This window comes from Hyperolius riggenbachi, chromosome 9 (assembly GCF_040937935.1).
Source record: "Hyperolius riggenbachi isolate aHypRig1 chromosome 9, aHypRig1.pri, whole genome shotgun sequence".
In the NCBI taxonomy this organism is placed as follows: domain Eukaryota; kingdom Metazoa; phylum Chordata; class Amphibia; order Anura; family Hyperoliidae; genus Hyperolius; species Hyperolius riggenbachi.
Window position 1 is genome coordinate 59,111,153 of NC_090654.1, and position 15,549 is coordinate 59,126,701.

At 45.2% G+C, this 15,549-nt stretch overlaps 1 protein-coding gene across 1 annotated transcript in view; it reads left to right on the forward strand.

The window, feature by feature from the left end:
- Positions 1-15,549, forward strand: part of IARS1 (isoleucyl-tRNA synthetase 1) — a 103,604-nt gene that overhangs the window by 22,549 nt on the left and 65,506 nt on the right. Inside the window, exons 9-11 of the mRNA XM_068252860.1 lie at positions 4,226-4,286; positions 7,894-7,989; positions 12,613-12,735. Of these exons, the coding sequence (XP_068108961.1) occupies positions 4,226-4,286; positions 7,894-7,989; positions 12,613-12,735 (280 nt within the window). The remainder of the gene's footprint in view (positions 1-4,225; positions 4,287-7,893; positions 7,990-12,612; positions 12,736-15,549) is intronic.

Here is a 15,549-nt window from a genome sequence, read left to right on the forward strand (position 1 = left end):
ATCTGCATGACCACTCACAAGGAGTAACGTCCGGTTCACACTCGGCGCTTTGCCCGCGATCGCGTTTGGCTCCGCGATTTGCGAGCAAAATCTCATGTTTCAGAGCGATTTGCGCTTGTGATTCCCGTTTAATAGAACAGGAATCACAGAGCAATCTCCTCCAAAATGCTGCATGCAGTGCGTTTGCGATTGATCGAAATCGCAACTGTGAATGTATCCATACGGATGCATTGTAGCAGCGCTTTGCTGATCGCCGGCGATCAGCAAAGCGCTGAAGAATCGTCCCAATGTAAACCAGCCCTAAGATTTCTCAGTTTCATTGTTTGTTCTTGTTAAGATTTATTCATTGAGCTTTACTTGTGCTTAGTTGAACTTCAAATTATTTTCAGTATGGAGTTCGAAGGGTTGAATGGGGTAGAAAAGCTAATATGTTCTTGGGAGTCTTACAGGTTCTGTGATGCATGGACTCCATGACAGTTATTTGCACTATGACTTGAGTGTATCGGAGGAACTGTAATCTGTGAGTGTCACTGCCAGGGAAGAGGTTAATTTAGACTTTCTCCGGCAGAATTTGTATTTTGATTGGTGTAGTTCAGAGTTCCCCAACCCTGTCCTCATGGCCCACCAACAGTACATGTTTTGCAGGAAAACACACACAATCATAGGTGAGATAATTATTGTCTCCGCTGAGCTGATTAACTACCTTTGGATTTATACAAAACAAGCACTGTTGGCGGTCCTTGAGGACAGGGTTGGGGAACACTGGTAGGGGGTCTCTGTACTCCTGTCTTGCAGTAAGGTTGCAAACTATGCAGCTTAACTACCTCAGAAGGTGGCTGGTTGCTTTCATGCAGGACCCTGCTTTGAGGTTTCTAAAGTCTACCCTTCTTTGCTTTGAGGTATCTAAAGTCTATCAGTCTTAGCTTTTTAGTTTTCTGAGGTTTATCAGTATTTTTGCTTTGACAGAGCGGCTCAGCAGTGACGTCACTTGCCAGGGGAGGTAAGTGGGGAAAAGGAATGCTGTTGGCCGAAGTGATCCGTAAGGACAGATCACTGGCTGAGTGATCAGTGGCTGCCATACACACTCTGGATTCTTGTCAGCCAGTCATTTATCTGCCGCCGTGTGTACGAAGCTTTAGGGCTTTCAATCTATTCATTAGGGTGGCTTGGGTCTATCAGTTTCTGCATTATAGTGTCTCTGGTATATCAATGTATTTGTTAAAGTGTGTAATTTCTCAGACCTATTGATTAGGACCCCTTGGGTTTAGGGATCACACCAGGCAAAAAATCCACTCGGTACAATATACTTTGAAAAATTGAGGGATTTGAGGCATAACCTGACCTGAAGGGAAATGGTAGTGATGGAGATGAAAAACCTCAAATTATTGTTCATTTTTCAAAAAGGTCCCCATTTTTCTTTTTAGACTTCGGTTTTGTAAAACTTTGACAGTGAAAACATTACATTTTGGCCAGCAAATTCTCAGATTTTTTTTTGCTTTCCATGGGATAGATGTGCTTTTGCAGCTACTGATTTTCAGACCAGTTATGGTTTCAGCCCCTTTCGGGGATCGGTGGACAACATTGGCATAATTACCAGGGGTGCAATTTCCACAGCCACTGGAATCCCATGGGTGAGAAGGGGACTCAAGGTGACTGCATTAGTTTTGGTCGAAGCGAAGAGTTCTTACGGTGCCAATATTTGTTATTAGTGGTGACTCAAGGTAGCTGCCCTTGCTTTGGAGGTATGGTTAGAAAGGGAGTCACGGGGAGGACACCCTTGTCATGGCGTGGGGGAAGCGATCTCAGGGTGGCCACACTTGTTACGTGGAGAGGAGGGTCATAACAGTCGCACTTATTATAAAACTTCTGGCAGATGGGCCTTAAGGTTTCTCTGGGAACAGCATAATTTACAGTTATGCCCCTGGTGGAGGTGTTAAAATACCTTTCTGGCTTACCTTCTAGCTAGAATTGGGTAAACAAAAAATTAAAACTTTACCTTGTCCTGGAATATTAAATAGCTGAAATAGAAGGAACATGTATCATTTAGACAGTGAGTACATTAAGATTTGCAATCATAAGGATAATTATCTCCATTAATAAATGATAGTGACTTTCCAGGGATAATCAACCAGTCTTCAGAAGCTGGGCCAACAGTGGAGAACTAAGATAAGTACAGTGTGCTCCCTGAAAATAACCAGAGCCTGTATGGAGTGCCAAGAGATTCTGATTAAGTTCTGGAGGATAGCCCAGATCCTCCATTTAGAATAAAAAAAAATCAATTTGCATAAAAGCAGAGAAGCTCAGAGACTGAACACTACTCCGCAGTTACTAATAGAAAAGAAATCACACAGTTGGCACTGTAAGGTGATAATTGTTCGCCTAATTTGACGGTACCTACTGCTGCTACAGACAGATTCCCTTTTCTCAAGCAAAGCGTTGGTAGTGGAATTAGGGGGTATTCACCCAGAATCTAATCATTATACACATACATACAGGCTGAAAGGAAAAAAAGGCGATGGTGGAAAAATGATCTGTTCTGTTTCACTCATGTTAAGTTTTAAGAAGCAGGGGGTCATGAAGGAAGAAACAGCAGACAGGCAGACAATGTGTGATGAGAGGGAATTAAGATGCAGGGTTGAGAGGTACAGTTGTATGTCATTGGTATACAAGTAGCAGTGAAAACCAAATGAGTTTATAAAATTCTACCTGAAGGGGAAAAAAGTGCCCCTAGGGCCCCTCAGGAGGGGGAAGACTCTGGATCCTAAAGAGGCTTCCCCCTTCCTCCTCACTAGAGGGTATCCAGCGCTGGCTCCACCGAAAATTTGCAACTTTCCGATGGGTTTGGAAATAGCCGAGCCTGACGGGGTCCACTCTACTGCACCGGCGGTGTGCACCTGTGCAGTAGAACAGCCCTGATCGGCCTTGGCTATTTCCACCGGAGTTCGAGAGGGAAGCCACTAGTGTGCCTTTGCGCACCTCAGCATGTAAATATTATGGTCAGTGATGCTGCAGGTGAGCCAGTGCTGGAATGAGCTACCTGTAGAGGACAGAGGTAGCCTCATTAGTATCCTGGCGTTTTCCCCTACTAAAATAAGTAACCCCAGGGGCACTATTTTACCTTACAGTTTTACTTTAAGTTGGTGAGACCATGCAAATAGATGAAAAAAAGAAGAGGCCCGAGGACTGAGGCCTGAGGTACCCCAACTGATAGCTGAGAAGGAGAGGAAATGTGGTCTAAATAAGAGACCGAGAAATATCATTCAGAGGTGTAGGAAATCCCAGGAAAGAGCAGAGCCCCTAATGCCCAAGGATGAGATTGTCTAAAGGAGGAGATTGTGATCAACAGTGTCAAAAGCAGAGGATAGATCAAGAAGGATGAAGCTTGAGTTGTGGCCTTTGGATTTGGCTGTTAGGTCATTAGCAACTTTTGTATGGGCTGTTTCGGTTTAGTGGTTGGAGCAGAAACCAGGCTGGAGTTGATAGAGTTGTGCGTTAGACAGTATATACCGTAACCGTAGTTAATTCTGCATAGACCTGGTGTTATAGTAATTTTATAGCTTAATTTTGAAGGCATGGCATTGTGATAGCCTTTAACCACTTAAGTACCAGCGGCCTCTGCCCCCTTAAGGACTAGAGATCGCTGGTACCATAAACCGCCAGATAACGACGAATCGCCACACATACCTGCCGCAACCGCCGTCCACACTGCACACCCGTCGATTCAGGCCACCCACTCTGCCGTTTCTGCGAGCCAGTCAGGAGCCGATTTCATTGGATCTTGACCGTGTGATCGATGTAAGCCAATGGGAGTTGCTTACCTTGATCAACAAGGTCTTGAGTCAATGAAATTCATAGAGACGGCAGGGCGAGTGAGCTGCGGTGAGAAAGCATGGCGGTGGTGAGATGAAATCTACACCCTGGCATGTATTGGGGATCAAAACTGGGCATAGATTTCAATCACCGCCGTCCTTAATCGGTTAAATTGATTACCTCTGTCCTTATTTTGTTTTTGTGCCAAGTTGTGCTCCTTTGGTACATGGGGAAAATCGAAGAATCCATGCAGCAATCTGTGGTGTAAAGTTGGGCTTCATAGACTGTATGAATGCTGTCTGCCTGTGTGTAATTCGCCTGTGGTGTCCCCGTTGCCAACTGGGGTGTACCGTATATCAACGTATGACCTTTTATTAAGGGACATCCCAGGTGACTGTGCTTTGTTTTCCTCCAGGTTTCCTGGCATCACCCTGAAAGGAAAGCGTTACAAACCCTTGTTTGACTATTTCTCAAAGGTATTTTTGTTGCTACTTGTCTGCAAAATAATCTTCATCACTGGCCTTTCAGCATGCTCATTACATGGCTGTAGAGGAGACTTCTTCAAGCAGGTTTTCTTTTTCCAATGGATTTTCTATTAACCCCTTAGCCTTCAGGGCCGAATTTTTCCTGCCTTCCCCAGCCTGGCAGACTCAGCAGGGTGGGGTGGTGGCAAGGAGCTCTCATACATACCTGTCTGGATGGCTGGATCGGCTAATTCTTCCTCCATCGCAGCGGCGACCTACTCCAAGCAGGTCTGCCATATTTATTTTCTTTGAAACAATACTAGTTGCCTGGCAGCCCTGCTGGTCTATTTAGCTGCTGTAGTGTCTGTATAATGCCTGTACCAAGCATGCAGCTAATCTTGTCAGATCCGACAATGTCAGAAACACCTGATCTGCTGCATGCTTGTTCAGGGTCTATGGCTAAAAGTATTAGAGGCAGAGGATCAGCAGGACAGCCAGGCAACTGGTATTGCTTAAAAGGAAATAAATATGGCAGCCTCCATATTATTCTCCCTACAGTTGTCCTTTAAATAAATGATATGATGTGATCGGGATCTAGGAGACCTTGTCAGTGTTACAGCACCACCCGGTGGTAGAAGAGAGGTAATGGAAGAGTCTCTTCCAGGACCCCCCTTCCATCACCAGGTGTCGCTGTAACGCTGATAAGGTCTCGTGGATCCCGATCACGTTGTGTCATGTGATTGGATGTGATCGGGACCGTAAGTTCAGAGCTGCTGGTGGAGGAAGAGAAGAAGCCGTACGGAACAGGTAAGCATAACGTCTTACTGCCACCTACTGGTTGCCGACAGACTGTCACTGCACCAGCAGCTTTTAGACGAAGCATTTCTTTGAACTTGCTATTGGGTTAAAGAGGAACTGTATTAAAGAAATGTAATCAATACAATTGTTTTTTTTTTTTTTAGTATACAATATTGTTATAATTTATTCAGCCAGTGTTTGCACATTGTAAAATCTTTCATTTCCTTGATTTACATGAAACTCGGCAGAAAAGAAAATATGTGGTCTAGAATGCTCTGAATGGGAAATTCTGCATAGCTGAACAGCCTAGGCTTGTGACATCACGGGGAGGGCAGGGTTACATACCAATATGCAGCAGTATATGGATTTAGGAAGTGTTTCTGATGCTGAAGCCAGGAATATTACCGCAAAAGTGGGTATCCTGAATAATTCACAGCATTCTACTATATGTCACTACGGTGCCTCTTTTAAGTCTACAGTAATACAGGAAAAAAGAACAATTACATCTGCAAAAGTTTACAAATATAGTAATCTCATTTTATCTGTTAAGTACATTTACGGTAGGTAAGCAATGGTAAATATCTCATTCCTGCCTTAAGGGTGCGTACACACGTCCAACTTTGTGCCTGTGTCATTTAAATCGGTCATTTAAACTACTTGTCATTCAAACAACGTGTCATTTAAATTTCACGTACACCCGTCCAACAAAGCGGCCGACAAACTAACTTACATGTCGTCTGACAGACTGGAAGGTTCAGTCATATACTGCACCTCTTTACACGCATGCGCCGACTTAGTCAAACGACCGCTGGAGTGATAGACTGACAACACAGTGCACATTAAATTTTGTTGATATAACTGATCTCGTTTTGCTTTAAAGGGGAACTGAAGAGAGAGGTATATAGAGGCTGTCATGTTTATTTCCTTTTAATCAATACCAGTTGCCTGGCAGCCCTGCTGGTCTATTTCTCTGCAGTAGTATCTGATTAAAACCAGAAACAAGCATGCAGTTAGTCTTGTCAGATCAGACTTATAAGTCTGAACCACTGAAACACCTGGTCTGCTGCATGCTTGTTCAGGGGCTATGGCTAATAGTATTAGAGGCAGAGGATCAGCAGGGCTGCCAGGCAACTGGTATTGTCTAAAAGGAAATAAACATGACAGCCTCCATATACCTCTCTCTTCAGTTCCCCTTTAAGCATCGGCCTTAGTCAGGTTATTGTACTGCATTGGCCTCTAGTCAAAGATAGAGGCACTATAGTATGACTATGGTAGGAATAGTAGGAGAGTTAAAGTGAACCTCCGGACTAAAAATCTACTCAGCAGAACTGAAAAGGCTTGGTGTTTAACAGTTTCACAACATCAGAACTTTGTTTTTCTTACCAAAGCATTGTTTTTAGCTGCATTTTTACCTAAGCTCCACCCATCAAAGAAAAAAGCCCGGGCTTTTTTCCCCTGATGCTATGCAGAGCATGATGGGATTTCCTATGTTGTGGTTCACGTTTCCTAACAACTGGGAGAGGTGCTCAGGACACAGGACAGTTGGAACTGTGTCTCATGCTCCCTGTCACCTCCTTTCAACCAAAAAGATGTCTGCCATCATGAAATCAAACATTTGCCTGTTCTTTTAAAACAGTGTGGGTAAGAGATTATATTACCTATCTATTTTAATTAACATAAATGTAACTTAACCACTTGAGGACCCAGCCTTTACCCCCCCCCCCCCCCCCTTAAGGACCAGCGCTGTTTTTTATGATCTGTGCTGGGTGGGCTCTGCAGCCCCCAGCACAGATCAGATTGCATGCAGAGCGATCAGATCGCCCCCCCTTTTTTCCCCCTTATGGGGATGATGTGCAGGGGGGTCTGATTGCTCCTGCCGGCTGGCATGTTGCGGGGGGGCACCTCAAAGCCCCCTCCGCGGCGTGATTCTCCCCCTCCCTCTCCTCCCTGTCCCCCCTGGTGATCTGGGCTGCACAGGACGCTATCCGTCCTGTGCAGCCAGTGACAGGATGTCCTCTGTCACATGGCGGCGATCCCCGGACGCTGATTGGCCGGGGATCGCCGATCTGCCTCACGGCGCTGCTGCGCAGCAGCGCTGTTCAGTGTAAACAAAGGAGACAAACGTCTCCTGCATTTACATTTAGTCTGCGAGCCGCGATCAGACCCTCTCCGTGATCTAACAGGAAACGGCTGCTCGCGCGAGCGGCCTTGCCTAATTAATTAGGGAGGCACCTGGCGACGCAGATGTGCGTCGCTGGTCCTCCAGCTACCACTTTGCCGCCGCACGGTATGAGTGGCAAGTGGTTAGTGAGTTTAGTGTTTAGGCTATAACTAATGTAACTTAATGACAGGACAGTATGTTTGTTTAGGCTGGAGTTCCTCTTTAACCCATTAGCAGAGCTATATGTAGCTGCACAGCCAGGTGTGTTTGTTTTTTTTTGCCGCTGGGGAAGTGTGCCTTCCCTAGCCTGGCAGGGTGTGCAGGGAGCGTTCATATTTACCTGTTGCTGGATCAGCGTCTCCTCCGATTAGACAGTGGTGATCGTTTTCTCACATTGGTTAGCAATCTGTGTGTGTATGGCCACCCTTAGTGACATGGCTCTGTATAAATACACAATAATCGTTCAGTAATCTAATACTACTCGGCTGCATCCTACTATGCATTAGTGTGATCGAGTTATATCTGTGTGATGTCATTGTATTTTGTATGATTGCAATGTAATGCATCATCGATTCATGTGTGTAAACTATGCTTTAGCAGACCTGTATACATGCTGTCTATATATTTCTGATTGGGCGATTCCACCATTGGTGTTTTCAGGCAGAAGAGCGAGGAGCGTTTACAGTTGTCTTTGATAATTACGTCAAGTCAGAAGAAGGGACCGGGGTGGTACATCAAGCTCCATACTTTGGCGCGGTAAGGATTTGGCTGCACATACATTTCTCAACAAAACTGGAAAGGAAGAATTGAAGGCTTGTCTGATAAGAGCATCTTGCCAATCCCACTTTGTGAGCTGTGACACTTCAAAAGTTCATTACCTGGCCAGCAAAGCATGTCTTGTGACTTATCCTTAGGCACAAAGTTATTGGCCTGATGGAGAGATGAGACATGACCACGGCTGCTGCTTTTACCGCAGATAGTGCTTGGCTTTGTGTGAAGCGCTTTTGGTGTACTACTTCTTGTACACCACTTGATGGCAGCATGGAGCTGTGGATTAGTCCTGGACTGCTATAACAGTTGTGCTGATTTATAGGGATGATCAATGGGATGCAAATTTTTCTGACTTGATTATATTTCAGTTTGTATGCAGGCTGTACTCCGGCCAATTGAATGCGGTTGCTGATTTGGATTGGCCAAGTTCCAAGTTGTATACGAATTGCAAAAACTATTAGCATCGAGTCGGAATAATTTGCAGTTGATTGATCGTGATGTTTAACAACTGAACATTTGGCATGCAGGGCTTGTACTGGGCAAAGAAGGAGACGAGAACACAACAGGAACACCGGGAGCCCGATATGATGTTGTACATTAATGTACTTTCGTAGTGGTATATAGTTTAAAGCGATCCCAAAGCTCAGGATCAAAATCAGAGCCATACCTTAAGAGGGAAGCGTCAATAGATCCTGAGGCTTCACTCTTTTAATGTATGGCTCGCTGATTTGAAGCCCCAATTGTTGAGCACACATTGGGGCCACACAGCTCTTCCTTTTGAAGCGTGGCCACGCGAGCCAGCTCACACGTGCAGCAGCACAGAGCCCATGGCTTTGGCTTACTGCGCATGGGCGGGCAGACGAGCTGGGTCGGCTATTGCGTGGCCACACTTCAGAAGGAAGAGCAACAATGCATTGTCTCTAATCTTCTGGGGGGGGGGGGGGGACATCAGAGCAGGGAGGGAAGCCTCAATAGTATTTGAGGCTTCACTCTCTTTAGGTAAGTATCCAATTTTGTAACCGAGCTTTAGCTCTTAAACAAGTATATACTTACAAGTCTGGGTTGCCTCATTGAGCAACCGCTAGGGATGGTCAATGAGATGCAAATATTTCTGCGTTCCTGCAGGACTATGTACATTTTTTATGCAAATATATGCAGCTTTAAAATGGACCAATCAAGTCCCACCCAGTTTTAAATGGATTGGTCCATTTTCAAGCTGCATAAATTTGCCCAAAAATGTACATAAATCTGCATGAAGTCGGAAATATTTGCATCTCATTGATCATCCCTAGTAACCACCAATAAAACGTGGGGAAAGAGCGTCCCACTCGGCCTTGGTGTAGAGATTGTGGTTGCAGCTCTTTTTCAAAAGGCACAAAGAGCTTTTACTGCTGCTGTGATTCAAAACTAATTTTGACCTGACGACGTGACTTAAGCCATGAAACGCGGTGTTCTTAGTGCTATTACCTGTGCAAATGCTGTATTTTTTGCACTATAATATTCACTTTTTCTCTCCCAAAATTGGGGGGAAAAGTCAACTGCTTCTTATAGTCCAAATGCAGGGAGTTCCTGCCAATAGGCACCTCCAAACCGTCGCAATGTCGGGGGCTCCCTGTACTGTGCTCATGTAGAGGAGGACATGGGGACACAAAGGGGGGACACTAGGGGGACAGAGAAAGACACTAGGTATAACGGGGGTATAATCCACAAGATGCCCCTTCACCATGGATGCACCAGGTTTAGAATATATATATTTTTTCACCTGGTTTGTGTCCTCTAAACCTAGGTGCGTCTTATGGTCAGGAGTGTCTTATAGTCCGAAAAATATAGTAAGTATTTGAAAAATTGACCAGTTTCCTTACCTGAAGTTGTTACCTCCTTTTTAAACAGTTTTTGTGTTATAATTTTTTGCTGCCCCTGGCAGTTGTTTCACTCAATTCAGGGGTTTACCGTGAAATTTTCATTTAGCTGAAGTTCTTCTTAAAGAGAGTCTGAAGCGAGAATAAATCTCGCTTCAGACCTCATAGATAGCAGGGGCACATGTGCCCCTGCTAAACCGCCGCTATCGCGCCGCTAAACGGGGGTCCCTTCACCCCCAAATCCCCCTCCGTGCAGCGCATCCCCTCTTCCTGGTTGGGGCAGGGCTAACCGCCGCAGCCCTGCCCCACGCGCGTCTGTCAGCGCGTATCTCCGCCTCTCCCCCGCCCCTCTGTCTTCCTTCACTGAGAGGGGCGGGGGAGAGGCGGCGATGCCCCGACTGGAGGCAGGGCTTCAGCAGTTAGCCCTGCCTCCAGGAACGACCAAGTCTACGACCAAGTCTTGCGGGGGTGGGTTTGGGGGTGAAGGGACACCCGTTTAGCCGCGGGATAGCGGCGTTTTAGCAGGGGCACACATGCCCCTGCTAACTATGAGCTCTGAAGCGAGATTTATTCTCGCTTCAGAGTCTCTTTAAAGAGAACCCGAGGTGTGTTTAAAGAATGTTATCTGCATACAGAGGCTGGATCTGCCTATACAGCCCAGCCTCTGTTGCTATCCCAAACCCCCCTAAGGCCCCCCTGCACTTTGCAATCCCTCATAAATCACAGCCGTGCTGTGAGGCTGTGTTTACATCTGTAGTGTCAGTCTCGGCTTCTCCCCCACCTCCTGCATAGCTCCGGCCCTGCCCCCGTCCCTTCCCTCCAATCAGCGGGGAGGGAAGGGACGCGGGCGGGGCCCGGAGCTCTGCAGGAGGCAGGGAGAGCAGCAGACTGACACTATAAAGATAAACACAGCCAGCTCTGACAAGCTGTGTGTCAGCAGCGTGGCTGTGATTTATGAGGGATTGCAGAGTGCAGGGGGACCTTAGGGGGGTTTGGGATAGCAGCAGAGGCTGGGCTGTATAGGCAGATCCAGCCTCTGTATGCAGATAACATTCTTCAAACCCACCTCGGGTTCTCTTTAAAGGGAACCTAAGGTGAGATAGAGCTTTGCAATATTTATTTCCTTGTAAACATTACCAGTTGCCTGGCAGCCCTGTTGATCTTCTGGCATAAGTAGAGTCAAAACCCTGGAACAAGCATATGGCTAATCCAGTAAGTCCTGAGTCAGCTGAGTCAGAGTACCTGATATGCTGCATGCTAATTCAGGGTCTATGGATAAACAGAGACACTGGTTTAAGAGGACTGCCAGGCAACTGGTATTGTTTAAAAGGAAATAAATACGGCAACCTCCATATCCCTCTCACCTCTGGTTCCCTTTAATTGTTCTCGTTTACAGTGGTGGGATTTTTACCATTTTGAGCTGATGCAGAATGTCTGTCCTCTGTGTATTGCTTGTCATACATTGATTACTGAGGAGTTGCGGAAGACAGGTCAGGTGGGGGTTAAATGGGACGATTAGAATCTCACGGGACGGTTGCAGTGAGCTGGGGTAAGGAGGAATGAATGGCAGGATATGAGGACAGTTCAGTTCCGCATAGGGAAGATCTGGTGCCGATTGTTCACTGTAGTCTGTGCCAGGTTATTGGGGTCAGGGGCACCAGTGTAGCTGAAACATCATGCCAAGACTCATTGGTGGCAGGGTACTTTGTTTTGGGGCTGATTCTACTCTTTAGCCAAACTGCTGGTCACTGAAGCTAGTGCAAAGTGAGTATCTGTTAAGGTTAGGATTAGGCATGCAATAGGAAGGATAGGGTTAGGGTATACAGGTGAAACTTGAAAAATTAGAATACCGTGCAAAAGTCCATTTATTTCAGTAATTCAACTTAAATGGTGAAATTAATATATGAAACAAACTAATTTCAAGCCTTTATTTGTTATAAGTTTGATTATGGCTTACAGCTTAGGTGAACCCCAACATCAAAATCTCAGACCATTAGAATATTGTGAAAATGTTCAATATTCTAGACTCAGTGTCAGACTCTAATCAGCTAATTAATCCAAAACACCTGCAAAGGGTTCCTATTTCATATATTAGTTTAAGTTGAATTACTGAAATAAATGCACAATGTTCTAATTTTGGAGTTTCATCTGTAAAGTAGGTGGAGGTTAGTTTTGCTTATGAAGTTTAAGAAGTTGAGGTGTGTGTGTGTGTGTGTGTGTGTGTGTGTGTGTGTGTGTGTGTGTGTGTGTGTGTGTGTGTGTGTGTGTGTGTGTGTGTGTGTGTGTGTGTGTGTGTGTGTGTGTGTGTGTGTGTGTGTGTGTGTGTGTGTGTGTGTGTGTGTGTGTGTGTGTGTGTGTGTGTGTGTGTGTGTGTGTGTGACATTAGAAAGCATTTGACTCTGAGTGTTGTGGGTTTAAGGAATGGGTTAGCGTTAGCTGGGACATAAAGGATGCATACGCATATGAAATTTTGATTGGCCAATGATCGGCTAGTTTTACCACTTTTCATGTAGTATGAAAGGTTACGTACAGAATCTGTTCATAGTACTGAAAATCTGTTTACCATCATACTACATGGAGGAAGTAAATAGGATATTGATTGGCCATTCATAATTGAAAGTGTGTACCAGGCTTTAGGGAGGAGATTGGTAAGGATGGTATAAGTGAATGGAATTGCGAGAATTGTTAGGTGAATGAGATAGCAGAGGGGTTATTTTACATCAATTTCTGTGGTCTGATCTTCCCCCAGGACGATTATCGAGTCTGCATGGATTTCAACATCATTCAGAAGGATTCAGTGCCAGTGTGTCCAGTTAATTCTTCCGGCTGTTTCACTGCGGAGGTCACAGACTTTGCTGGGCAGTACGTCAAGGTGGGACCCATTTCAGGTTTAAAAGTCACAATTGACCAGAGGTTTAAAGTTAGTTGGTGGAAAATTGGTGTCGCATCTGTGCATCAGTCAGAATATTCAACAATCCAGAAATGATTTCTGAAATAAGATCAAATAGGCACGTAGACTGCTGTAGTGGGTACATACGACTTTCCAATCTATGTATAGCACATTTCACTGGACTATTTGAAAAACCTACATTTACCAATTCGCCACTAAGGGTTTTTTCCTCTTATGTACCAGAGCAATTTACACATTTCAGTGCTTCTCCCTTTCATTCGCCAATAACTTTATCACTACTTATCACAATAAAATGATCTATATCATGTTTTTTTACCACCAGTTAGGATTTCTTTGGCTGGTACATTTTACTAAGAATTAATTTATTCTAAATGCATTTTCACGGAAATATGAAAAGGCAAAAATTCATTTGATTTCAACCATTATAGTTTTAAAATAAAATGTGCTACTGTGGATAAAACCCACATGTTTTTATTTGCCCATTTGGTCCAGTTATTACAACGTTTAAAATATGTTCCTATTACAATGTTTGGCGACAACATTTTATTTGGAAACCAAGGTGTATTTTTTCCATTTTGTGTCCGTCACTAATTACAAGCCTTTTTTCTCCATCCCTCAGCTGGGACACGTCCTTAGGAGTTTGGGCACGCCCAGACACCTGTTGAAACACACAGAAAAAAAGGATTAAAAGCTCCCGCCCTCCCTCTAACCCCAGTTGTTTTTCTGTTTCCGCCCGGAAGCACACGGAAAAGTAGCTCCAGTTTGTTTTTTTCTTTTTCTCACCAGAGGGTGAGTTGTCACTGGCAGAGGTACCTGTGTAGGCCGGGAAGAAGCTTGTCGGACATCGGGGGAAGAAGGTGCCTCTGCCGCCATTGCACTGGACGCCCTCGGGTGGAATAGGGCTGTCCAGCTTCCTTCCTCCCGTGCGGCTAGACTGGCCGGTCTTTTCAACTGAGGGCAAAGGCGCAGAGCTCGGGAGGAGGAGTCGTCGCACCGGAAGTGACGCGTTACTGCACTTCCGGTTGCGGATAAAAGGACGCCAGGGATCCTGCATGGTGGAAGATGGAGTCCGCAAGTGCGTCCACCATGTCCGCGTCGGCCGCCTCGGCAACACCAGCCACAAGGGCAGCGGCAGTGCCAGCCACAGGGGCAGCAGCAGCGCCATCCACAAGGGCAGCAGCAGCGCCAGCCTCAGGGGCAGCGGCAGCATCTTCCTCAGCCACAGCAGGAACCAAACTGCAGTCTGATGGTGGGGTGAGTGGGAGTGATATCTCCCATAAGGAAAAACCTTATTTATCAGTGTGAATACTAATAAGGCTTCCTGTTTTTTGTATGTTTTTCCTTGTTTTCTCTCTAGGCCAGAGTGGAGTCTAAATCTGGTAGTTCTAGTGAGAAGGCTAGGTCTAGGAAATGTTGCCAGTGTCAGACTAAGCTATCTTCCAGTTATGCTAAAAGTCTGTGTCAGGGTTGTATCAATGCAGTTATTGCTTCAGAGTCATCTGCTATTTTTAAAAATGTAATGCGTTCTGTTAAGAAAGACATGACTGACACTTTGGGGAAATTTAAAGACTCTATTTTGTCGGTCTCTGCTGAGACCCCTGTTGCTGGTCCTTCCTCTGCACCAGTGGTCCCTATTGATTCCAATCCCACTACTAACGTTGTCGGGTTGTCTGATGGCGAACCCCCAGCAATTCCTCCTCTGGCTCCGGGTGATATGTTTGGGGTTCCGGAGGGAGAGGAAGAGGGAGAAGTGGAAGAGTTAGAGGACAGGGAAACTTGGTCCGATTTAGAGGAGGGGGAAACTCTTCAATCTGATGAGGAGTCAGATGAAGAGTTAAAAAAACCAGCAAGATTTTTGTTTAATACTGATGAAATTAACGATTTACTTAAAGCGGTCTACACTACCGAACAGATTCCGGAAATCCAAAGAGAACTTTCGGTCCAGGATCAAGTTTATTCTGGTTTGGCTCAGCAAACTGGGAGAGTGTTTCCTTTCCACCAATCCCTTAAGGATATTATTACATCACAATGGCAGGAGCCGGAGCGGCGGTTATTTATACCTAAATCGGCAAAAAGGAAATACCCATTTGCTCAATCAGATATGGATAAATTTGTTAAATGTCCTAAAATCGACGCTTCTTTATCCAAGCACTCAAAAAATGCGGACCTCTCCTTTGAGGACGCGGGGGTTCTCAAGGATGCTTTGGATAAAAGAATTGATTTGCTTCTAAAAAAAGCATGGGAATCTGCTTCTTTTGCTTTTTTGCCTAGTGTGGCCGCTACTTGTATTTCCAGAAATGTAAAAATTTGGATGGAAAATTTAGTATCACACGTGACTTCCGGTAAAGCCTTAAGTACTTACGTGAAATCACTCCCGGTGGTTTTGAGATCGGTGGCTTTTTTGGCAGACGCAGCGGTTGAAATTATTAGAATTTCCGCTCGTACTACGGCTCTTGTCAATTCTGCCAGAAGAGCGGTCTGGCTCAAAGCATGGGATGGGGATTTAACTTCCAAAAACAAATTATGTTCAGTCCCGTTTGAAGGGAATCTACTCTTTGGAAGTGAATTGGAAAATGTACTTTCCAGGTCGGCAGAGAAAGGGAAACAATTCCCTACTAAGCGTAAGAATTTTCAATTTAAGAAACAAAGTATTTTCAAAAGGCCAGGGCAGGACCAATCCAAATCTCAAACTCAGCACAGGAAATGGTCCTTTCCAGCAGGCAAAGGGAAAGGGGGTTTTGCACTCGCAAAACCCAGCAACTCCAAAGAAAGGAA